General features: G+C 31.7%; 1 protein-coding gene across 1 annotated transcript; it reads left to right on the forward strand.

Moving 5' to 3' along the window:
* Positions 1 to 1,272: 1,272 nt before the first annotated feature.
* LOC134716572 (uncharacterized) lies at positions 1,273 to 24,622 on the forward strand. Its single transcript, XM_063579584.1, has 20 exons — positions 1,273 to 1,281; positions 3,105 to 3,181; positions 4,368 to 4,408; positions 5,647 to 6,409; positions 7,777 to 7,847; positions 8,695 to 8,766; positions 8,952 to 9,086; positions 9,691 to 9,813; positions 11,986 to 12,057; positions 12,468 to 12,697; positions 13,740 to 13,832; positions 14,084 to 14,170; positions 15,170 to 15,274; positions 16,861 to 17,047; positions 18,025 to 18,168; positions 19,353 to 19,438; positions 19,969 to 20,039; positions 21,498 to 21,676; positions 23,380 to 23,509; positions 24,541 to 24,622. Exons 1-20 carry the CDS (start codon positions 1,273 to 1,275, stop codon positions 24,620 to 24,622), a joined length of 2,757 nt encoding a protein of 918 aa, XP_063435654.1.
* Positions 24,623 to 26,274: the final 1,652 nt, after the last annotated feature.

The raw sequence follows: 26,274 nt of genomic DNA on the forward strand, positions 1-26,274 counted from the left end.
TTCAATATGTCGTATTTGATGTTCCGATTGTCGACTTGAAATCGATATTGGTCAAGTTTAGTGGTTAAAGATTTATCTTCAATTAGCAATATCTCAAAAGACTTTTTTATATCGGCATCTTATTCTGAACTGTTTCATTTCCTTTGTTTCGATGTTACTGCGAGCAACTAATCCTATATCTGTGTTTGTCTTGTTTATAGCCTATTGAATTTAGAGATTAAATGCTTTAAATTCGGACGAGCAGGGCGAGGGAGAATTTAAATGTATTTTATTTCGTTTGAAATAGGGTTTTTCCCGTTTGCTATTTGTAATTATTATTTATAGATGGGAACTAGTATAACTAGTTCGGATACTGGTTTTGTAACGGTATGTACTATTCATAAGTTTGATGTTAGGTGCAGGAGGCATGAGGAAAGTTTTGGCGGTTTTTATGGGTGGGGTATAAAAGTACTATATATAGTTTGGGATTTAAATGCATTAGTATCGAAGGTGCTCGCAGTTACGTCGGATTGAAGTTGGTTACATAGGTATATGTGCAGTTGCTGCTATGTTTATTGTACGTACAGGCGTTGGAGGCATTAGCCGGGGGAAAGAAATCTATGCGAAAGAGGAACTATGTTATATGTCATGTGTATATATATTGTTTCGATTAAAGAAATATATACAATAAAGTAAAATAAAATTTTGTATCGCAAGAGAAAATAAGATGTTACTGCGAGCAACTAATCCTATATCTGTGTTTGTCTTGTTTATAGCCTATTGAATTTAGAGATTAAATGCTTTAAATTCGGACGAGCAGGACGAGGGAGAATTTAACTGATTTTATTTCAATACAGACAGATTAATACAATAATTGTAAAGTAAGAAGTCAGAAGCAAAATCAATTTATATATTGCCTTATTTATGTTACAATTCGCATAAAGCAAACATGATATTAGGTTATTTCATTTTATAAAATTGTATAGATAAATGTTGTGTATATTCCAAGAAGATTAAAATCCAATTATTAGTTTGCAAATGCAGGAAATAATACATCTATTTAACATTATACTTCCGTCAATTGCATGTCAGTAATCGATATTTAAATTAAACAAAATACTCACATTTTGTAAACGATGAAAAAATACCTTATTTTTAAGGAAGAACATGGGAACCTTATGAATACGAAACCAAGACCAGACAAAAAATTTAGAAAATTTTATTAATAAATGTCTTTTTGAAAAAATAGTGTGTTCTCCTAGTAGTATGAAGGAAGAAATAAAATATAGGACAATGGCAAAGGTAAGCGATTCTACAAGACTGCCAGTAATTTTGATATTTTATTCATAGTAAATACACAATTTATGTCATAGTTTTATTTTTCAGTATATTTTGATTTGATTTTGTACATATTTGATCTTAAAGGTCACTACTCACATGACTGTTGGAAATTAATAATTTTAACTTTATATGACCCTTTGATCCAAATATTTTTTTACGAAATAAAACAATATTTAGGGCTAATCCAAAAGATATTTTAACTAGAACAACATCTTTGTTTACTTTTTTTCAAGTGATTATTATAATTCTACAGCTGTCGATCTCTTGGCTATAAAGCGCCATGAATTGAGACTTAGAACATATTTCGATATCGTGAAAAAGTTCTGTGATAGTTTCCTACGGTTATGAATTTAAAAAAGAATATTTGGTATGATTGCCAATGAGACAACTGCCCACAAGAGAATAACATGACACAGACATTAACAACTATAGGTCAGCGTATGGCCTTCAACAATGAGCAAAGCCCAATACCGCATAGTCAGCTATAAAAGGCCCCGATATGACAATGTAAAACAATTCAAACGAGAAAACTAAGGCCTTATTTGTTTAAAAAAAAATGAACGAAAAACAAATATGTAGCACATGATTTTGAAAATTTTAACGTGATAAATACATAACTGTACACAATGATTTATTCAGTTGTCTTTGACAATGATTTATTCTGGTCTGTCATATTGAGTTGGTATAATTGTAGGAATATATGGTTTGATTGTCATTGAATTAATTTTCCTCCCTGTTTATTGTCTTTTAAAATAGTTATAAATGTACATGGGAATCGGGAATGACATTTATCCTGAGATCACCCCTAGTTTTTGGTGGGGTTCGTGTTGTTTATTCTTTAGTGTTCTATGTTGTGTCATGTGTACTATTGTTTTTCTGTTTGTCTTTTTCATTTTTAGCCATGGCGTTGTCAGTTTGTTTTAGATTTACGAGTTTGACTGTCCCTTTGGTATCTTTCGTCCCTCTTTTATCGTTTCAGATATTTGTAAAAATAATGTGTTGATTGAAATACCCTTCATCAAATTTACAATGCACGCATACAATTATATATTGTTGATATGTCACAATTATTCAAAATCAGAATATTTTTATCAATCACGTGTCATAAGTTTGTCCGAAAATCAATAGATATGTATAACAGAGTCAAAATTACTAAAGGTACATACAAACTCAAAAGTTCAAAGACACAAAAAATACTAAAGGTACATTCAAACTGATAAGTAAAAAATAACTTAAAAAGCAAGGACGAAAAGAAAAACGCACCAACGAAAGAAAAACAGTACATAGAAAGGCAAATAAAAACTAAAGACTGAGCAACACCAACCCGACACAAACCGTGATGATATATGGTGCTCCGTATGGTTAATCAATGTCTGCTTCATGTGTAGCACCCGTCACATTGCTCGTGTAAGAACAAATCCTTAGATAATCCGACTTCAATATGTTACATTCGGGAAGACAAGAATGGGGTAACGTCAAATGGAACATATCCGTCGTGATCTGTATCACAGAAATTACATACATAACGAACAATAACAATGCTACTCGTGATTATGTCCGTGAAACTTTCGAAGAAATGATTTCAACTGCACGAGATCATATAATGCCTAGAAGAATTTTCGAACATTGTGAAATGCATGCACGATTTCAGTTTGTCTGATTACTTGCTTTATCGCAGTGGTATACTACGTATACTGTTGCCTTTATTTATCCTGAACTATTCTATGAAATATGCATTTTTAATTATTTTGAGTGCAGAGTTAAATTTAAATATTATCTTATAGATCAAAGAATTAAGCGAGGAAATTAAGAGTATGTTACAGAAGCAAGAAGACTTTAGACGAGAAAATCAAACGAATAAGTAAGGAAAGGCATTCATAAATTCACAATATAGTTTATAATTCAAGGCAATCAATAAGGAGATATCATACTTAAACTGGCAACAGCCTATAAATATTAAATACGAAGTTATCCTGTAAAATTGTTTAAACAACTGATTTTTCAATTCCTTCAGGCAAATTTGACCCAAGATATATAAAGGCTTTAAATGTAAGCTATACTTCATTCTTCAAATGTTTCGGCATTTATACATCTTTTTCTTGAAATATACTAATTGAAGCGTTGAGATAAGGTTACATGTAAATCCCGGAAAGCTCTTCAGATGCATGACTTTTACAGTATTTTTTTTTTATTTATAGCAGTGGCTCAGTCCCCGATAGATTCATCAGCTCGGAAAATGTAGTTCGGTTTTGACATGATTTTAAACATACCCTTAAGACATTGTAGTTTTATAATTGTTTATGTTTCAACACAATACTGGAGGTAAATATTTCAGCGAGTTGTCGCCATTCATATGAGAACAAAATATGAACCTCTCCCGACAAACGTTTTTTATCGTCTTTCGAGTCGCTGTTTCTTAAGACACCTATGAAATAACAAAAGAGATCAAGAGTGCAAGATCATTTTATTTAACTCCTAGATGATGTTCTTTTCCGCTCTTTTCTAAACATTTAATTTGATTTTGACAACAGCAGTAAATTCCGTATCAGAATCAGCTCCTACTTCTCGGCCTTTAACATCAAGTTAAATAATTTTTGATAGGGAGTATTGTACGACAAGCCTTAACGTATTATTGAATATTTTTCCTAGGTATTGGTACTTTTTGAGAAAAAGGACGAGAAGTATTTTGAAAAAAAAACCAGGCTCATGAATTGTTTAATCAGACATCGATGATTTTTTCAATTCTTTAGGCAAAGTAAACCTAGATGGATTTTGTTATTTTGTTGTCAATTTTTGATCATATAGATCTTTAATTGTTTCGGTTCTTATAATACAATAGTCGGCTTTGACCATTCATGATAAAGGAAAATTCATAAAAGCGCATCGGACTATTTTCCAACTACTTTCAAAATATAAAATAGAAGATGTGGTATGATTACAAATGACACAACTCTTCTCAGGAGAAAAACCCAAATAAAATAAGTTGTCTTGCCTTCGTGATTCCAAGGTTAATTACAATTATTTTTTTATTATTTCCTCATTTGCAGCTGCAAAAAAGATAGAGAGGAAATGGAAAAGCAATTTGAAAGTAAGTAATTATTTATAGTCAGTTGATTCAATATATTTTTTTACTTATTTTTCATATGTTGTGCTGCTGGTTATCATAGTGCGGTTATTATTTTGAGGTGTTTACTCATGTTTCAAAATAATAAACTTTATCTAATGAAATAGTCAAATAATTGTAAAAACAATTGTTTGCATAACACGGGTTATATTCTTCGCATTTATTTGATGATGGTATAAAACTTGACCCCTAACAGAAGTTTTTGTGCTTTATTTTCATATGATAATGACATAATCTTTCAATCGGTTTATTTGAGGTTCAGCATTTCTTTAAACTCCTTTGTTAATTGATGTTATCATTTTCATTTTGCTTAGTTCCTTATGTAACCTTTTCTTGCATCGGACGCGAAGGTTTTTTCAATTTTGCAATGTGTATTGATTTGTATTTGTTTTATTCTAAATTGGCCAGAGTTATAGGGGAGGGTTGACAGTTTTCAAAACGGGACGGTGCGTTTTGAATTTTCCTCCGAGCTCGTTTTTTGTTTGTTATTTTACTTTTAAATCCCGCTGCATTTTAGCGCTGGTTCCATGTCAAGGGGCTCTATCTATTGTAATTGGGGTTTTTTTAAACATTTTTGTCCATTTATATGTTTCTGAGTGTGACGTCCAATATCTATGAACTATAAAAAAAAATTAAAAAAAGATGTGGTATGATTGCCAATGAGACAACTCTCCACAAGAGACAAAATGACATAAAAATCAACAACTATAGTTCACCGTACGGCCTTCAACAATTAGCAAAGCCCATACAGCATAGTCAGCTATAAAAGTCCCGATAAGACAATGTAAAACAATTCAAACGAGATCACTAACGGCCTTATTTATGTCACAGAAAAACACAGCAATTACGGTTGTCGATCGAACAATGCCGTATAAATGCTTACTTTTACCTTGCACTATACCATCGTCACAAATAAAAAAAATAAACACAGTGTTTATGATAATGTATATGATTGAACTATTTGAATAAGAGGTTACAACTTGGATTTTTTCACAATCACTAGTGACTGAGGTGTTTCACACTTTAATCTATATAACCGTTCAATAGACATGATAGAAAACACAAACTTGTATAGCGTTAATTACAAATTAAACCGTATTACAGGCTTACAAAATGCTTTCAAGGTCACAGTACTTAACCTGGTGAAAAGACTTATTGTAAAAATATAAATTGATTGAATACATTTTTTTCTCTTTATATAGATGTTGCAAAGGGTGTAGATTCATTGGCGACACACTGTGAACTGAAGTCTACAAAACTAAAGGAAATCAAAGAACTGCTATTGACTTTATCTGAAGATGTGGATATCATTACCGAAACAGTAGAACATATTAAAGATAGCTTTATTGCAAATAATATTGCTAAAGGCACGAAATCGGATGATGCAAAAGATAGACTTGAAAATGTTTCAGTTTCTTTATCATGTAGTGGTACCACAGATTGTGTCGCAATTGATAAATGCATTTCATCACCAGAAATAGTAAAATCCAGTTCTTCAAGTAATGAAGAAAAATACACACAATTTGAAGCAAACACCACTGACGAAAGCATTGCATATATACGTCATGTAGATGGTGGTCAATGTGATAATGATAACTTAGACGTCGATACTCCATCTGAAAAGGACAACATTCAATATAAATCTGTATCCAATAAACCAGATGCCAACTGTAAAATTGATCAACTTGATTTGAATGGTGGAAAGGTAGACGAAAAACGTGAGGATGAACATATTCAAATTTTGTCAAAATCAAATAGAAAAATGTCTAGGAACGATTTGGGTTTTAAATGTTTGTCAACAGAATGGCTCAATGACAACCGTTTAAGTGTTCATAGTAAAGGTTTTGTCGATACAAATTGTTCTTCAGTATCTGATGTCAAGAAATCTGTAACAAAAAAGCCTAATATACAACAACAACATTCAGATTTCACAGATGCAAGATCACAATTTCACTCACACAAAAGGTAAATATAACTTTCAAAGACGTGTGATCATTTATTGCTTTACTAGTATTTAAAGATTTGAAAATCTAGCGTAATTTTAATATTAGAAAGCCAACAATTTATTTTTATGAATACATAATAATTTTCTAAATATTTGAAATATAAAAAATAAGTAATTCACCTCTACCCCATGATCTTAACTCTGTAACGCGAACTTCATTTATAATTATTTATTTTATCATTAGCTGTCATTTTCAGGGTTGATATATTCAATATTAAATTGAGTTAACCTGACCTTTAAGGATACCTCACAGATACACATATTCTGATTTTGTTTTCAATTCTTGTAGGACGTTCTTCAAATGCTTTTAGTACATATCAATGGTTAAATAAGAATATTTTGAGTGTATTGGATGTTTTGGGTGTTAGCTGATAGGTTAGGCATGACTTGCTTGAGATGTTCATGTTTCTGGTGTCTTTTACAGATTCCCTAACATTATAACTTTTCGAACAATTGTGAAAGCCATAGGGTGACCTGTGTATAGGGTTTCTCGTCGTTTGATTTTTTGCATACCTGTCTAATAAATAACTTAAATGAGATTATGCGTGATCAAAAAGCTAGAATTTGACAATAGTAATTGTACATTTTCTTTTTTTCAATCTATTCAAAGATCGAGAAACTCAGCTGTTTTAAATGAATTGAAACAACGTTTCAATACCCTAAAAGGTATCATGCAATATTTCAGAAAGCGTAATATGGTTTATATTTGGACCGCTGCAAATGATTTCACGAAAAAAAGCCCAACCCCACCAAAAACGAGGGGCGATCTCAGGTGCTCCGGATGGGTATGCTGATTCTGATCCACATGTGGCACCCGTCGTTTTGCTCATGTCATTACAAAACCGGTAAATAGTCTTATTCGGTAGACGTAATACCTGTTACTGATGCCACATTATAGATTCTAACCACGAGTTTGGCGACTGTAATTGTAAAACCATTTCACAGATGATATTGGATATGTTTCCCGATCTTTGAATTGATTGGAAATAATTTCTTATATCGTGTTATCATGATCAGGTGTAATACCTGTGACTAATGCCCAATTATGAATTATAGTCAAATGTCTGAAATTCCATGTTTTCTTCCCCTCTGAAAATCCTTTTTCTATCAAAAGCAATATGGCTGAAAGTTTTTATGTTGGTGTTTTAAAGTTTCAGATATTATATTATTATTCAGTCTATAATTTTTGCACGTGAAACAATGAACAAAAATTGGGAAGCTTTGACTGTTTTGTCACAAAATAGCAAGCGTATTACCAAAGTCCGAATCATTGTTATTTTTGCGTTCATTTTATGTGTTGTTTTCATTATTCACTACCGAATTACAGGACTGCTGACAATAGACGACGGCGGAATGTAGGATTTTCTAATGTTGATACTGCCAATCATTCTACTATGGGTATGTATACATAAAAATGTCTGGTTTTATGAACTATTTCGTTGCTTTCTTATTGAATTGATGTTCACCCCGTATTTTCATTAATACTATAAATACTTATCTGCGCTATATATGCATGCATTACTGTTTAATTAAATCGGATGGTGCGTCATAATGATTATTAAATAAAAAATGAAATTCATTTGAAAAGAAATTACTAAGAATACATCTGACATGTCTAAAAAAAATCCGGATCTAAATTATCCTTAGATATCATTTCATTCTAAATGACGTCAACGACAACTAGAATGTTAGGTAGTTCTCATTTATGTATGCTATCCGTCGAACGCTTCAATTGGTGTCAATTTGAATTCTGAAACAAAGGAAATATGTGGAGCATGGGAGGCAAATGGATTGGTTATTGAAAAGGGCTCAATCGTTCTTGTTGATCGTAAAACTTTTTTTCACTGGTCATGTGAAGTGAATAACATTGATATGGCACATTCGAGATGGTGGAATGACTTGTTTAACAATAGAATAAAGCCTTATATTTCCCTCTTCCATCAAACATAGAACCAGCTTAATTAACCAAATATCCGTGTCAAATATATAATTCAATCGTATCAGTAAAGGTTACGCGCATAGTTTCACAATTTTAAACCTATGTTAGAAATTTGAAAATGCCTGTACCAAGTCAGGAATATGACAGTTCTTGTCCATTTGTTTTTAATACGTTTTGTTAATTGGTTTTGCCATGTGATTATGGACTTTCCGAATTGATATACCTCTTAGTTCAGTATTTTTGTGATTTTACTTTTTAATGTAATCAGATGTCATTAATAATAGTTATTTTTCTGTTTTTCAATAGGCATAGATACTACTGGTCAACCAAAGACCGTAAATGATTGGATAAAACATTATCATCAAGTTTGTGATCATGGTAAGAACGAAATAAAATCTTATCCATGATCATTACAAAGAATAATTTGAATGAATAATTCACCAAACAGACAATTGTGTCGTTAAATTTTAGTTGATGTGTGTCTTCACCTTTGTTGCAGGCGATTCATGCTTTTATTGAATTACTTTATGAGTGGATTCAAATATATTTTACCCTACTTTCAGCTAGATACAGACTTCGATCCGGTACAGTTAGGCGTACTGGTGTGCGGTATGTCACATTGGTATTAGACATATCAGAACGTCTGAGAGGCCGCAGGTTTAAAGTAATGAAAGAAGCAGCAGTGGAGTATGTAGAAGGTACTGTACTTTCATGTAGATACTTGTTTTAGAATGACAAAAGAAAATATTAATTGGACACATTCATTACAGGTTTTTTCATGTTTATATCATGACATAGAAAAATGAAATCAATTTATAATCTAACAAATAATTGGCGGACGTTAATTATTTTTAACATGACTCATTGTTTATTCTGGTAAAACACTTTGATAGTTTAAACCTGTTGGTTAAACAGAGAAGTATAACAATGTATAATGATAATGCCATAAACAAAAGAGAATCAAAAGAAAATAAAAAGAAAAAGATGCACTTATTTTAACTTTAGGAAAAACAAAAATTGGACAGCCTTGGCATACAAAGTGTGAAAAAGGTATCCAGTTTTGTATGATTGTTTATTAGATTAGTTTGTTTTCTGATTTATAATCATACTTTTGTATACTTGAGAATTCCAATACTATAGCATCGCCTGTTTGGGAGTTGAAACTATAATGGGATAATATGAAAACCATTTGTTTTTTTTATTTGGAATGTTTTTTATATCTTTTCTCTGTTCGGTCATTATACGTGAATGTATATAATTGTTTTACAAATTATATTACATGTACTTTAATTCCATCTACAGGTGTAAAACAAGTTTGGTTAGAAACTGGACTAGAAGAGAATATTGGGTTAGCAGTATTTGGCGGAAAAAATCTACTTATTCATGAGTGTACTTCTGAACATGACCTTATTTTGCGATCTATAGGTAAAAAGTATTTATTCATGAATTCATTATGCAATAATGATTTACTTACTATAATGGATGATGTATCTGATTTGTAGCGAGGTATACCATCATCTTGAATTGTTCAATCACAGTAAATAATCGGTTCAGTTCTTTGCCCAAATCTGCAAATTTGGAGACACAGTTGCCTTTTATTGGTTATACGGTTTCTTTATATAAAGAAAACTTATTTATTCATTGCATTGTCGATTTTGTAGTATAAATATCAAATATTTGTGCTTTAAGTATTAATTTTTAATATAAGCCATTTAAAAGTAGAGAGTTTAGTATGGCGTTTATTACCACAGAACTAGTATATATATTTGTGTATGGATCATCTGAAGGATGCCTCCGGGTGCGGGAATATCTCACTGCGGTGACCTTCTGCTGTTGTCTTTTCTATGGTCGGGTTTTTGTCTCTTTGACACATATCCCATTATCATTCTCAATTTTATCACTCTTTTAATAATAATATAGATTGATACTGGACATATAGGAAATTTGTTTTACTTTCACATGTAACAGGAAAACAAGTTCGGTGACAACATTTTTTCTTTTTTCTTTTCTTAAAATATATTATAAAAACTATCTTCTCATATAGTATTTCAACATTCTATCTCAGAGATTTCTTTTTATATACAAACATGTGTTTTTTCATAAACAATCTAAGCCAATCGTGGCAATTAACTACCTTAAATGTACTTATTAGTATTTGTGTGTTTCATGAATATATAAGGAGACGTTGTATGATGATTATACGACAACTATTCACCACATTGAAGTGGATGTTAGCAATAAAAAGAACTGTACAAATAAGTTGAAATGGCTAAATTCATTAGTTGGACACAAATCAGATAAACATCTAACAAAAATCACAGAATGGACCTCGTAGGGATTAAACAAATCCCTTACATGAATCACAACATAAATAAAGGCTACAGTAGTATACCGCTGTTCGAAACTCATAAATCGATAAAGAAAAAAAACAAATCCGGGTAAAATATAATATATTTATATTACATCAGCAACACGACGGGTGTCACATGTGGAGCAGGATCTGCTTACCCTTCTGGGGCACCTGACATCACCCCTAGTTTTTGGTGGAGTTCGTGTTGATTATTCTTGAGTTTCTATGTTGTGTCATGTGTACTATTGTTTGTCTGTTTGTCTTTTTTTATTTTTAGCCATGGCGTTGTCAGTTTTTTTTTTTAGATTTATGAGTTTGACTGTCCCTTTGGTATCTTTCGTCCCTCGTTTATATAGATCTGAGAATACTCGCAGTTTCAGACAGCAATTTCAAAGGCCAATAACATATAATAAAGAAATTATGTTTGGCTATTTTTGAAATGCGCATCTGGTGCAAGAATTGGTACCGTTAATTTTATTACTACAACTGGGTCGATGCCTCTGCTGGTGGACTATAAGTCTCCGAGGGTATCACCAGCCCAGTAGCCAGTACTTTGGTACTGGCATGAAAATACGGATTTTTTGTGTTTTTAAAATTTGCTGTTACAAAATTTTATAAATTATTATAAATTAAGGAATGTATCTCCCTCATACAAAGCTCTGATTCCTTTCACGGATTTGGCTATACTTTTTGGACCTTTCGGATTATAGCTCTTCATCTTTTATATAAGCTTTGGATTTCAAATATTTTGGCCACGAGCATCACTGAGGGGACATGTATTGTCGAAATGCGCATCTGGTGCAAGAAAATTGGTACCGTTAATTTTATTAGACATACAAACACGTGTTAGACAATAGAAAGGTTACATTAAAGACCATGAAGGCTGGCAAAAACTATTATTCATATTTTCTTCAATTATTTATACCATACAATAATTTATTTGTTTTTCTATAAACTTGAAAGTCTCGCTTTTTTAATTATGATTTTGTTTAATTTTGCCACCGTTCAAGGGTTTTAGTTGTTATATATTGTTTGAGTGCATATTCAGTGATACGTACTGCGGATTCCTATATTTCATATCTGGGGAATCGTATTTTACATACCATTGTATATGTTTACATTTTTAAGGTAGCTTACCTGTAATTTGATAGATGAATTTTCATGGGGTAAGTTTTAAGGTTTTTTAATAAAACAATTTTAAAGTAACAAATGTGTATATGAGAAAAATGCTAATCTACATTCATCAGATCAGCTTGAGCCATGTGGTGATGCACCTGCAATTGGAGGCCTGTTCATGGGAATGGCTGGCGTTATAACAGGTACTTTTAGCTTTAAAGTTAAGGAATCGCATATGGTAACTTTAGTGGAAACGTATAGAAATACCTTTTCATATTCTTGCCTTAAATTCATTTGATGTGACCTCAAATGAGAAGCAGTCGAATAAAATCAAGTTTTTATTATCTTGCGAAGTAAAATTATTTTTTCACAAAGTCGAAAAATTAATTGGAATAAAATGCAGCGACGGTTTATCCTATTGTTTCAATGATTGTTGAAAGTAGAAAACTGATATTAGTATAATATATAGCAGTATCTTATGAAAGTGAAAAGATTTTGATAGTTTAAATATAATGAAATTACACTTCTTTGTATGCTAAACTGTTTTTTCTTGCTTATAAAAAAACGCGAGTTTCTGAATTCAATAATCAAACAACGTTATTGTGCATTGTAGGTCCACGTGGAAGTATCGGCGACTTTCCACTCCAGGGACATATGATTATATTTACGGATAGCCGATCTGATGAAAACACGTCGTATTCTTCTTCTTCTTTTTCGTCTTCTCTATCTCTCGCGAAAGGAGGAATTGATTTGAAATCAATGCTGGAAAATGGCGGTATTACAGTGACTCTTTCCAGTACAGGTATTAATGTGGGATCTTCACTTGAAGACATTGATATACATGTAAGAATTTGTTTTCTTTGTTAACCACGATTTAAAATTTCAATGATTCACAAATAGAAATTCAAATGAAATATCCCCATATAAGTTATTAAAAGGCTTCTAACAATAAACAATCTTCATACTTCATGTATTTAAACGGTTTGACTCAAACATGTTTTTATAGTCAGTTTACACAAATCGGGACACATAACACATTATTAGAAGTGCTAAAGTATTTGTTATTGGTAATTAAAGGGAGATGTTACAACGAGGTAATCTTTATCGCTGGTCGAAGAAAAGACAATTTTTGGAAAAAGATTAGACAAACAGAAAAAAATGAAAAATGTAGTCCTTCAACCAAACACTATATATAAACATAAGAAGAAGTGGTATGATTGTCAATGAGACAAATCTCCGCAAGATACATACAAAACTATACATAAAACTAAAAATTTAGCATTCTGAATTAATTTTAAAATCGGGTGTAAACTTTTGTTTATCATGATTAGACGTTCCAATTCAACTTGGATACTTTCTTGTTTGGAAATCATATCACAAATCGTTTTTGTTTATAGTATCACCCTTTGAAAACATAATGACATTTATGATTTGGTTTGTATAATCAGCTAATAGTTTGATAAATGTTTATTCTTTTAAAGGTTCGGAATAAATACACTCATCATATATACTAGGACTAAATTTAGTATATACGCCAGATGCGCGTTTCGTCTACAAAAGACTCATCAGTGACGCTCGAATCCAAAAACGTTAAGATTTGTAAAAAAAAATATTTATGAAACCAACCAAATTTTTATGGTTTTGTCGTTAGTAATCTTTATATTTCAATGTTTTTCATTATTTAGAATATTGTTTTCGCTTAGTTTATTTATCAACCTGCATTGAAGCAGTGGTATTATTTATTTTTAAGATTAATGTGAGTTTCTTGGTTTATGTCTTGACCTTCCTTATCTTTTCATGTATCACATATTTTATAAACATATTTCGTTTACATTGTAATAATATATAATGTAAAATAGTATATGCCAATATATTTTTAATTTAGAAACACGCAGGAGTAGAATCACTTGTCCATTCCGTTGTCGATTTACAAACAAAAGTATTTTATGTTCAAATTGGGAAAAATCAACACAACGCTGTAAGTATCTGTAATCTATACAATATTATTTTCAACTTTAAGCTTAGCAATCATGTCTTTAAAAATTGTACCAATTAGTGAATCTTAGTATGTACATATATATGATAAAAAAAAAAGTATATATTGATATGTAACGTACATATGTAATCTTTGTATTTCGTTTTTTTCTTGAGATATGATTATTTTGAAAGACGTGCATTGTGTATTTTTTGCAGCATTTTATCATAAAAATAATGTAGTTCATATTTTAGATAGTGGAACGTGTAGTTAAGGAAACGAGCGGGAGAATAGTTGATACCAGAGAAATGCAACGTTTAGTACTGATGACTAAAATCATGGTACGTTTAAGAATGACAAAAACACCTTATCGCTATTTGAAAATCTATTCCGCTTGATCCGAGACTATGTCCCGCTTGAACTTTTGACATCATATGACGTCAGATATTTTCTATTTTGACGTTAAATTTTACGGGAACTTTTGAGAAGTACAGTAATGGCGAACAAATACCGATAAGGTATTTAGGCGCTTAACATATATCCATGTTCAACAAACGTAAGTTTTTAACGACCTTGGCTGGCTCTTGCACGGTCGGAAATTCATGTTTGTAGCACTACTTTACATATATAGCACAATGAAAGTTTATCGTATTAATTGATAAAAATAGTTGATTGATATCAGGGCCATTCAAATATTACAGAAAAACATGTTGACTTAAAAGTTCCGATTGATATCAAATTCCCTGCGATCACTTAACATGATATGTCTAAGACCGCTGTTCGTCGGTATACTATTAGTGCATATGTAAATACGACAACACATCGTGTAATCAATAATATTCATAAACTTTTTTGTATGATAAATTTATGAAAATAGTGAATCACTGAGCATCATTAGTTGTTGTTGGTTCGTTTGACGCAGTTTTTAGTTTTCATCAGGATTGTTCTATGTCTTTAAGTCGTTTTGGGGCTGTTGTTTTATTTTTGCAATTAATACATTGTCTTCTGATTGACCTAGGAGATTTTATTCTCCCTTTTGAAGTCCGATTCGTCCCTTTTTATAGTTATCGAAAACACGTGTATGTTATATGTTCTTGTAGGTTGTTTTTGTCTTTGATGTTACTAGTATTATGTTTAGTTTTGTCGATTTGGGGTTGTTGGGTTTTTTTAAATTATTTTATTGTTCTCTGATTGACCTACGAGGTTTTATTCTCCCTTTTTAAGCCCGATTCGCCCCTTTTTATAGTTATTGAAAACACATGTTTGTTATATCTTCTTGAAGGTTGTTTTTTTCTCTGATATTTTGGTGTTTTTTTTTTAATTTCTGCGTTTTCCTTTAGATTCTTGCATCCAGAATAGCTCCCAAAATTATGTATTCATCAGACCAGAGCAAAGAATTAATAAAACAACAAATAAAAGAAGAGTCAGGTAGTGATGATCCGTATGTAAGTTGATTTCGACTAATTTCGAAAATTTTCGGTAAAATGTATAAACAATTGAAACATTAGACCATGATATACATGTAAGAACACACTACGTAATATATATAGTACAATAAACGACTATTTCTTAAGGGAATTATTCAAGAACTTTTAAACTTTATTTTACAGCTACTCATACATTTTTAACATAAAAAAAAGTCATATGCTACACAAACAAACATAGGACTATATCAATATCGTGCGGCGTCCGACGTCCTTTTCTTGACTCACCTTCATCAGAACCAGAGACATAGGCTACGTTCATTTTCAAGTACTTAGAAAACGTATTGATTCAAATAAAAAAAAAATCAACAAATAGAATAAATAGAATAAACGATCTACGTTTTCTTAATACATGGATCACTGAACTAGTGTATATATTTGTTTAGGGGGCGGCTGAAGGTCGCCTCCAGGTGTGAGAATTTCTCGCTACATTGAAGACCTATTGGTGAACTTCTGCTGTTGTTTGTTCTATGGTCAGGTTGTTTTGTCTTTCACACATTCCCCATTTCCATTCTTAATTTTATTGATAATCCCTGTGTCATGATATTGTCTCTTTACATGATCCATAGAATAATTGTTTGTCCACTTTTTGTTTCGATGCAGTAACTCAAAGTCACTTTCTTTATGTACATATAGCTTTCTTATACAGAAAAAATTGCCTAATGTATTTTCTTTTAAAAATAATAAGCGAATATTCATTTACTGTTAATCAAAAGACTGATTCCAAAATATAAGGTTTCTACCAGTTAAGTATTTAGCTTTCTCCTTTTATTTGAAACATATGATATAATTCATGGTCAAGTTACAGTTAACGGGCTATGTCACAGATTTTCTTAAAATTTTGCGTATAGCTTAGGATTTTCTTATCCCAGGCATAGATTACCTTAGCCGTATTTTGGCACAACTTTTTGGAATTTTGGATCCTCAATGCTCTTCAACTTTGTATTTGTTTGGTTTATAACTAATTCGATATGAGCGTCACTGATGAGTCTTATGCAGACAAAACGCGCGTCTGGCGTACTAAATTATAATCCTGGTACCTTTGATAACTATTTGGATCGTTGAACTGTGTCTGAAAATGGAGAAATGGTGCCTTTATCTTTTTTTCTCTTAGATATTACTAATAGAATTATTTCAAAATAGGTGTCCTTTTTTGTATAGAAAGCTCTTACAATCGACAAAAAAACGGTCTCAAATTTGTCTGTATATCATAAAATTTTCAAATCCTTTTTTTTTAAACAAGTTATACATAGTTATTACCGTATCAATGATCATTTATGTCAATATATGAGTGTAAACACCCTGGCTGGTGACTAACATTTCTTTTAATAGTAAATGTGTTCTATGTTGTGAGCTTTTGCATACTATTTCAGTGTTTGACAAGTAGGCGATTCAAGCTCTAAGGAGTCCCTAGCTGAGGTTAACATTTTGAAATCCTCACCAAATCATGCAAAATTGATATGTTTTTACAACAAATAGTAAAAATTTGTTTATTCACAAGTTTCTTTAATTTATTGTTCTTGTCATTTATACAAAAACCGGTATAGAACGACTGCCTAGATATGGTACTTGAATTTGCAAATCCACTAAGCGTAGAAAAGAAACGGGGTAACTTCACTGAACTTACCAGTAGGTCTTTACAACTTGGTGATAGAGTACGGCGTGGGCCTGACTGGCATTACGGTAATCAGGATAAGCAAATGGCTGGAACCGTCATTGGACAACAATCACATGGTACGTATATGTACATAGTATTTGTTTTGGTTTTCTATAAGTCGGTAACTCGAACATATATTTGATATATTTAATGGCTTTAGAAAAGTAATACCGTAAGCCATGTGAATCATGACATTTATAAAAATACAAACTGCTAAGGTAAGTTATCAAATGTGCATGGAATGTTTGTTTAGTTCATGGTATTAATAGATCAGGGTATAAATTATCTTGACAGGACTAATTTGTCAGGATTATTTGCTTTTTTCAAGAGTTTCATCGGTATATATTCAGCTGTCTACAATATTGAGGAATATCTTGTAATTGTTAATTATTTTAAAGTAATACTCTAAACAGACTTTGGATTACCAGTTAATATCAAGCTAACAGCATGTGTACTACTGATTTGTCTTCAGTTAACATTCTAAACATTGCTAAGATATATTCTTAAGCAATTCTTTTTGATTGGATCAGACATATATTATACGTTTCCGCTCAAACTTCTTCATATTTCTTACAGGGTTAAATCTTATATAATCAACTCTTATTATTTTTTAGGCAATAAATGTTGAATAACTATTTCAATGTGCCCCAACAAAATAAAGGAAATGTATGTTTATTTGAAATGAACACAATCACTGGTGTAATAGCTTTTATGATACAGCAGATCTGTATATAGTTGCATGGATGATTGACGAAATATTAATTAAAAACTACTGAAATATGTGTCAATGAAATATATTCTAAAGGACAAATTGTAGTTTTGTGCCTAATCACCAAACAATGTAAAACCTACGAAAAGCAAACGTTAAAAGACCAAAATAAAGTACGAGGTCAAAGAGCTTCGTGTACACAAAAATAACGAAATATGTACAACTTAAACTTTCTTTCCCTATTATACATCATTTTAGATATTACATAAGATATATTTTCTTTGCATCCACGAACTGATAATCTAATTAATTATACAACATTCATATGACTTGTCTTGTTTAAAGGTATAGCAAGAGTGCACTGGGATAATGGTGATACGAATATCTACATGCAATCTGACGAAACTAGTACATACAATCTAAGAAAGGTAGATGAACCTAGAATACTGGTGGATGAGATGATAGCTGTTGGTTGTAGAGTAGTTAGAGGTGCGAATACAATACATTCCTTTATTTTTTTAAAAGGAGAAATACTTTATTTAGTGGATATTATTTTAACCACATTTGCACATTCAAAAATGTGTTACAAAAAAGAGTTTACAGAAGATCATGTTTTTTCTCTGACTGTTTGTGGCGTCTTTATACTTAATAGTTGTTATTGTCTTTTAAATAGCTGTCAGTAACTTCGAGTACTATCAGCTTTAGTACGTAGTGTATGTTGTTGTGGGAATACATATTGTAATGTTTTTGAACTAGCTGTCAGTATTTTTGCTTTGTATCCATCTGATGAGTTTAGCATCTTTTCAACTGATTTTTATAGTGTCGTCTTATGTTATGCTATCAAACCATTGTCCCTGGTTACGTGAGTGTAGGTGTGCCTTCCAACAGTGTAACCCCGCCACATTCGCATGCGTCTGTTTCAAGTCAGGATACTGTTATGCAGTGGTTGCCATTTGTTGTGGTATATCATATTTGTTTTTCGTTCATTATTGTGTACATAAAACAGGACGTAAGTTTTCTCGTTTGACTTATTTAACATTTGTCATTTTGGGGCCTTGTATAGCTGACTTTGCCGTCTGAGTTTTGAAGGTCGTACGTTGAACTATAATAGTTGTTATTGTTTGTGTCATTCGGTCTCTTTAGAGGAGGTGTCTTATTGGCAATCCTTTCACTTTTCTTCTTCAAAGTAATGTCAAATCTTTGCTATTTTACTCTGTGCATTGAGCAAGATTATGTAGTGATTATAAGCTTGCTTTATGTAAATTACTCCGAAGTACAGACAATGATATGAGATAGTGAGATGTCGTTTATTAGTCAAGAACCGGAAGCGTGCTTTCGTCATATACAAACTTGACTCTTCATTTGTCATTGACACTTTTTTTTCGTTCAATTCAAAGTGGTCAAGCAATTACTGATCTTGAAATCTCCATACATTCCATTACGTGTCTTTTCGGACGATCTACACTATCATATTGTAAGTGAAACAAATTTGAATAAGGGATCACCCTATTCATCGTTTTGTCCTGCATTTTAATGTATATTTTTTTAACCTTATTCGGTTGCTGAACAAATAACATCCCACAATAGAAAAAATCAAATGTGTATTTATATTCTAAAATGTCATACATACCACGCAAAGATTGGCAGAAAAAAGTCACAATTTGTTTTTACAGGACATGATTGGAAGTTTGGTAATAAAGATGGTGGTTCTGGAGTTTTAGGGACTGTTTTAGATGTGAGACCAGAAGGAAAGGTTGTGGTGAGTAATTATAGCTTTGACTTGTGACTTACATAGGTCAATGTAATATCAATGTCTGATATTAATTTCAAAAAGTGTGATACTTTTTTTTTGTGTATCGTGAAGTGTAGTGTTGTTTTCATTTTGTAAAGCCTACATTCATATTTTATTCAATTTGTATTGGTTAGAGATGTGTGTATATATGTCTTTGATTACGTGTCAATATGCTATATGTACTGTCAACTAAAAACGTTTTATCATATAAATTGTGTTGCTTTTTTTGTTGTATGTTAAAACAGTTTTGGTTGCTGGATCCTTTTTTTGTGTCATGCTCACCGGTTTTGTCTGTTTAAATCACTCACAAAATTTATTGAATTTAACGGATTATAAACAACTGTCATATATATGCTCATATACTATCAAACACATAAATGTTCAAAAGCAAAAATGTCAAGAACCAATTTGCAAGTAAGCGCCGAATACCCCTTTAAACAATTGCATTACGTAGAAGGGTATTTCATATTGATTTTGTAAAACGTCCCTTTCTGCAGGTGAGATGGGATTCTAAAAGAACTGGACTATATAAAATGGGACATAATGGACAGTTTGAAATACAAGTACAGTGAGTATTAAAGAATATAAATGAAAAGTATGTTTCTGAATATTAATGAGTGATTTCTTGGATAATTAATCTTTTTCCTAATTGATCCACTTAATTTTTATTATACCACCATTGTTTTCCCAAATTATTCTCTGTTAAATTTGCACTATTCAAAGTATTTTGCAGATTTTATCTTTGTTTCAAATGAGGACACACTTGGCATGAGTAACGTTTTATCCTTTCCTGAACTCCACACAAAGTTTCACACAACATGTCACTGCATATAAGAAAATAAAAATCACTGGATATTAACCATTAAAATGAAGAATAACAAAAAAGAAATGGATCAAATTTTATAATGAAAATATTTAGTGAAAAAAATGTATTGAAGAGTGAAATTGTTCACATTATCGTGCAGTGAACAAGTGTATGTTTTGTTCAATAAGAAACGAAAGATATCACGCAGAGACAATCATATGTCGAAAATACACTTACAACTTCTTGCCTAAAAAAGAAAAAAAACACAAAGAGACAACCCGTAGTAAACAAAACACATCATAAAAAACTAAAGACTAAGCAATACAAAGCCCGCCAAAAACAAAGATGATTTCAAGTGCTCCGGTAGGGTAATCAAATTATCACAAGGTAGATCGGTAGGTCACAATCGTTAAATATGGACGGAACAGTAGTTACTACATTAGTAACATATCTGCTATCAACTGTGAAATGAATTTCAAAACGGTTAACCAACTAGTGATGATGCCGTAACATTTACGATTACACCATTTTGGAACTGGAGAATTGCGTTCATTTGGGAGATGTATAATCCGTATGCAGGCGCTGCTTGAGTGTTGCCATATAGAAATAGAAGATTCACATATTGGGAGCAAAAATCAATGCTTTGGTCGTAAAGTTTTGTTTTCCTGTAAACTTATATTCTTTTTTATTTTATTCAGTTCTAAATGTTATATTTTTTGTGAATCTTAAAAAATTAAATTATATCTCTTAAAGAAGAAAGCAATACGTGATCAAATTCAGCTAAATGCTTAAACAGTTAAAAAATTTGTGTGTAAGTGGTGATTTTTTTATGTTATAAAATTGAGAATGGAAATGCGGAATGTGTAAAAGAGACAACAACCCGACAAAATAAAAAAAACAACAGCAGAAGGTCACCAACAGGTCTTTAATGTAGCGAGAAATTGCCGCACCCGGAGGCGTCCTTCAGCTGGCCCCTAAACAAATATATACTTGTTCAGTGATAATGAACGCCATACTATGTTTTTATTTGTTTGTTAAGGTATTTTTCTATTTTTTCTCCAACTGTTCCCTTGATTTTATCCTCACTTTAACATATGTTATTGTAAACAATTTCGAAATCATCTGCAGTACCTTGTAGTAAGATCAATGCAACCCGTTATGTAACAATACTTTCCATTTAAGAATAAACTTAAATTTCATGTATTGGTTTTTCTTTGAAAGTGGTGCACCTGTTAGGAGTAGGAGTAAAAGGAATGAACACCGTTCTGGATATAAAAGTCCAAACACCTCGGACAGTGAATCAGAAAATGAAACATCTCGACCAAGATTCCGAACAACCGGAGACAATGCCATACAAGAACCAAATGATTACGTCATTCCGATATATTCTGATGCAACAGGTGGGTACAGATGCGCATTAGATTCTCCATAGGCCGTAATGGTAACGTTATCTTCTGTTGCTCAGTACATATCGTTAACTTGGATATGTGTGATGTCTCGTTTCGAAGCTGAGACATTTTGACATATGTGGTTAAAATTTCTGGGTACGAAGTGAGATTACTTTTCCCGTAAATTAGCAAACCCCGAGTATCCTTTTGTGATGTGGCTCCTCGTGGTAAATAATCCCATTTTTTACAAAAAGTTCTTTGAAAATTTAATACTTTGAACACATTTAATAGCTCCATAGATTTTACAAATTTATTCTGTGTTCCCCTTCTTTCTAAATTTACTCAAATGGTTAGTTCAGTCACTTGTTTATCATAGAAAAGTTTCAAATATCACTACACAGAGAATTTTTGTTTACACGTGACTTTTGAGTTCCTCATTTCAAGGCGCATTAGGGATGTTATCCCAGGTAAAATGTCTAAAAAAAACTACGATGGTTGTAATTTATTTTATGTCAAGAGTTAAATACATACATAACTGAATCTATTTTGAAATAATGTTATCAACATTTATCTTTATGCGTTCATTCGATACGTTTCAAGGCTCTTGGTGGGATTTTATAACTTTCCATACAAAAATGGTCTTGTTTTTTTTACCACCATTTGACCAGTATTATTTCTCTATCATATTTCTTTATTCTATGATAGATAATCTTGGTACCTTTTGAAAGATATTATTTGTGTGTGTCACTGCCCTGTATGTTCTCCCCTATATTTTAATTGTAGTCATGTCATGTAATGTTGTCAATTTAATGTTATATTTATCATTGCCATAAAAGCGGGGGGATTTGGCTAGCCACAAAACCAGGTTCAACCCGCCATTTTTCTTAAAATGTCTTGTAACAAGTCAGGTAAATGACTTTTGTTACAGTATCTTCGTTTCTGTGTGTGTTGCATTTAAGTATTTTGTTTCTGTTGTGTCGTTGTTCACCTCTTTTATTTTGATTTGAAACCCGGGTTTGTTTTTTTCTCCCTCAATTTATAAATTTCGAATACTGGTATACAACTGTTGTCTTTATCTATAATCACCAATAATAGAATTTAATAAAAAAAAATAGTTTTCCCTTTACTAAAATGGTTAGAAGCAATACGGGGATAGATTCAAGCGAGCAAAGTTTTATAAATTAACTGTTTGCAAAGATATGAATCATTCGAAATACAAAGGGTTCTCTTATACCAGGCATTTATTACCTAATCCCTTTTGGGCAATTGTTTTTTTTGGAATTTATGGTCCTCAATGCTCTTTCACTTTATACTTGTTTGATTTTCTAATTTATTTATCTGAGCGTCACTGGTGAGTCTTATGTAAACGAAACGAAACGCACGTCTGTCGTATTTAGTGATAAGCTTGGTAACTTTTATAACCATTTACACCACTGGGTTGATGCCACTGCTGTATTCTCCGCGAGGATATCATCAGCCCAGTAGTCAGCACTTTTACGTTGTCATGTCGTATTTTGCAATACTTTTTTGGGGAATTTTGAAATCTCAAAGCTCTTTAAATTTGTACTTGTTTGATCTGGGAGTCACTGATAGGTATGAGTAGACGAAACGCGAGTCTGGTGGATAATGTTATAAGCCTGGTATCTTTGATATTTAAATCATCTTTCAATGTGATTTCTCTCATAATGTTATTTTTTAACGTATTATTAAAAAAGTGAGTGCCATTTGGGAATACGAAGAGGGCTCGGAGTGGAAAAAGTATCCAAATGATATCAATGTAAAGATTGAAAAGGCTTATCAAAGAAAGAAGACAGGAAAAACAATCATCGAAATGGATCGAACAACGTAAGTTTTTTTTTTTTTTAATTTAGATTATTAAGATTTAGAATGGGGAATGTGTCAAAGATATAAAAAAAAAAGAAGATGTGGTATGATTGCCAATTAGACCACTATCCACAAAAGACCAAAATGACACAAACATTAACAATTAAAGGTCACCGTACGGCCTAAGTGTCAAAATGACAACAACCCGACCATAGAGCAGACAACAGCCACAGGCCTACAATGGATCGCACAACGTAAGTTTTTAAATATTTTTTTAAATATTTTTTCTGTTCTCTCTTACTTTCAAATACAAAGTAGGAAATCAATATGATAACTTTCAAAAATTCAGGAAGACAATTGCACATGTATAAACAGACCAGGAAGGGAAAACTTTCAGAATGCCTTAGCTTTAAAAGGGGGATATTAGATTTTAGATATTGTTACGTTGGGGGAAAAAAAGATATTAGATTTTTCTAAAGATAAAGCATTTGTGCTGTAACAAGTTAACTCACAAAAATACCGAACTGCGAGTTATATTTAAAAAGGAAAATGCCAAATCAAAAGGCAAAATCAAATGCTCAAACACGAATGAATAACAACTGTCATATACCGGTGCAGGCATTTTTTTCTGTAGGAAATGGTGGATTGAACTTGATTTTATAGCTAACTTCACCTCTTATTTGCACGACAGTCGCATATAATTCAATTTTTTAACAACGATGTGTAATCAAAACAAACAGACACAATAGGAAAAAATGTCAAAAATTGGCGAATGTATGATTCAAATATATATAAATACTTAAAAGAAAAGATTGTATCTTAATACAACTGTTTTATGTACAAAATGTGCATTTCGACAATTTATGTCTATTTAATGATGTTCATTGTGTTATTCCGCTTATCTTCTATTAATCTCCGAAAACAATTCATAGAAAATAAGACGAATCTCACTGAACAGAGGATTAATACCAAATCTCTCTAAATGTGTTTACAGACACCGAACATTTACTATTTGTAATTGACAATATAAAGAACACTTATTAACATTCCAGATACCAAATATATTTTCAAAGAATGATTCAAGAGAACCCAAGTAATAAGACAGAAAAATCCATCCGCAGGAAAGGTGTGTAAATAGTTGTTTGATTTTGTCAAATTAGAAAATGTCGCATTCAGTTTCATTCAGTGCAAACTTATTATTTAAAAACAACTAACTAAAGGTACCAATCATAATGCAAGTTTCGTCTATACAAGTCAGTATAACGGTTAAATCAATCGAAGGGAAGATGAACATTGAATACAAATTATCTCATAAGCTCTGCAAAACGCAATCGAATGTATGTTATACGTAGAACATTGGAAGGAAAATTCAAATATTTTCAATAGAATAAACAAAATGTAGTAAATAATAAAACGACAGGAAAGCAGTTTTGATACAGGATATGTACATACACTAACCTGTCACTTTTGTTTTCAATATTCGGAAAAAGTCATTTGTGGTGTTACAATTTCCGAGTACAGATAATTGACATTAGAATATATAAATGATAAAAACGTCAAATGTTATGTAATTAACAGTTCAATTATGTAATTGGCATTGGAAATTTCATAGAACTTTAAATTAGGGCAAGAGATTACCGATTTTCAAAACTGCAATTATATTGATTAGAAAATACAACTCACGGTAACAAACAAAATATAAGGGGGAAATTATAATTACAAACCGAGCTAGGTCGGAACCGTTGGCAGGGAAAATGTCCCCTGGTTTTTATGCATTACCCGCCATGACCGTCAACTCGCCGTTCAATGTCACCATTGGAATATGAACTCATCGAAACAACTATAGATCAAACGACTAAGAAAATGAAAAAGTTGCTAAAAGTTGATACATACACAAATATAACTTCAAAGCTTTTTAAAGAAACTATTTGAATTAATATTCCATCTGTTTCAATGAAAAACACTTTTTGCTATGTTGTGTTTTGTACTGTGGTAGATCTTTTGACCTTTTTCAAAGCATTTTGCGGTTTTTTATCGACTTATGAGTATGAATATTTCTTTGCAATCTTTTGCTTTTAGTCTTTAACTTAAATTCCTACATACCGATCATACTATTTTAAAATTTGTTGATAAAAAGAATTGAATGATATACATTAAATTAAATCTTGTGCAATGAGAAAAGATAAAAGTATTTTAAAACATTCATTTGTTATGTTTTAGATTAAGCTAGGAGAGGATTTAAAGAACGTGTATTGCAGAGAACTGAAAGACGGAACTTTAATTCATATTAATAGAAATACTTCATAATTGTATCTCTTGTATAATGTAATGTTTAGAATTTTGTCTAGTTCATATAAATGATGTAATAAATCATTGCAATGTAAAAGGCTTTGAATAATAAACTCTCTCTCTCTCTTTTTTTTATTGTGCGGACGTATGCGTTTTTGTTAGATGTATTCCTGGTTTGTATCTTTCAGATGAGTAAATTCTAAGTTAGGGGTGGGTTGACACCTCCAAACTATGTCAACCCCGCCACTTTCTATTTGTGTCTGTTCAAAGTCAGGATATGCTAATTCAGTGGTTGTCATTTGTTGCTGGATGTCATAATTGTTTCTACTTTCCTCAGTTTCTGCAATAATCAGTCCGGTATTTTTACCGTATGCATTGTTTTACATTTTTTTTCAGGGCCTTTTATAGCTGACTATATGCAGTATTAATTTTGCCACTTGTTGAAGTACTTCCGGTGACATATACATTTTGTAGTTGCTAATTCCTATGTCACTTGT

Source organism: Mytilus trossulus, chromosome 4 (genome assembly GCF_036588685.1).
Source record: "Mytilus trossulus isolate FHL-02 chromosome 4, PNRI_Mtr1.1.1.hap1, whole genome shotgun sequence".
NCBI lineage: Eukaryota > Metazoa > Mollusca > Bivalvia > Mytilida > Mytilidae > Mytilus > Mytilus trossulus.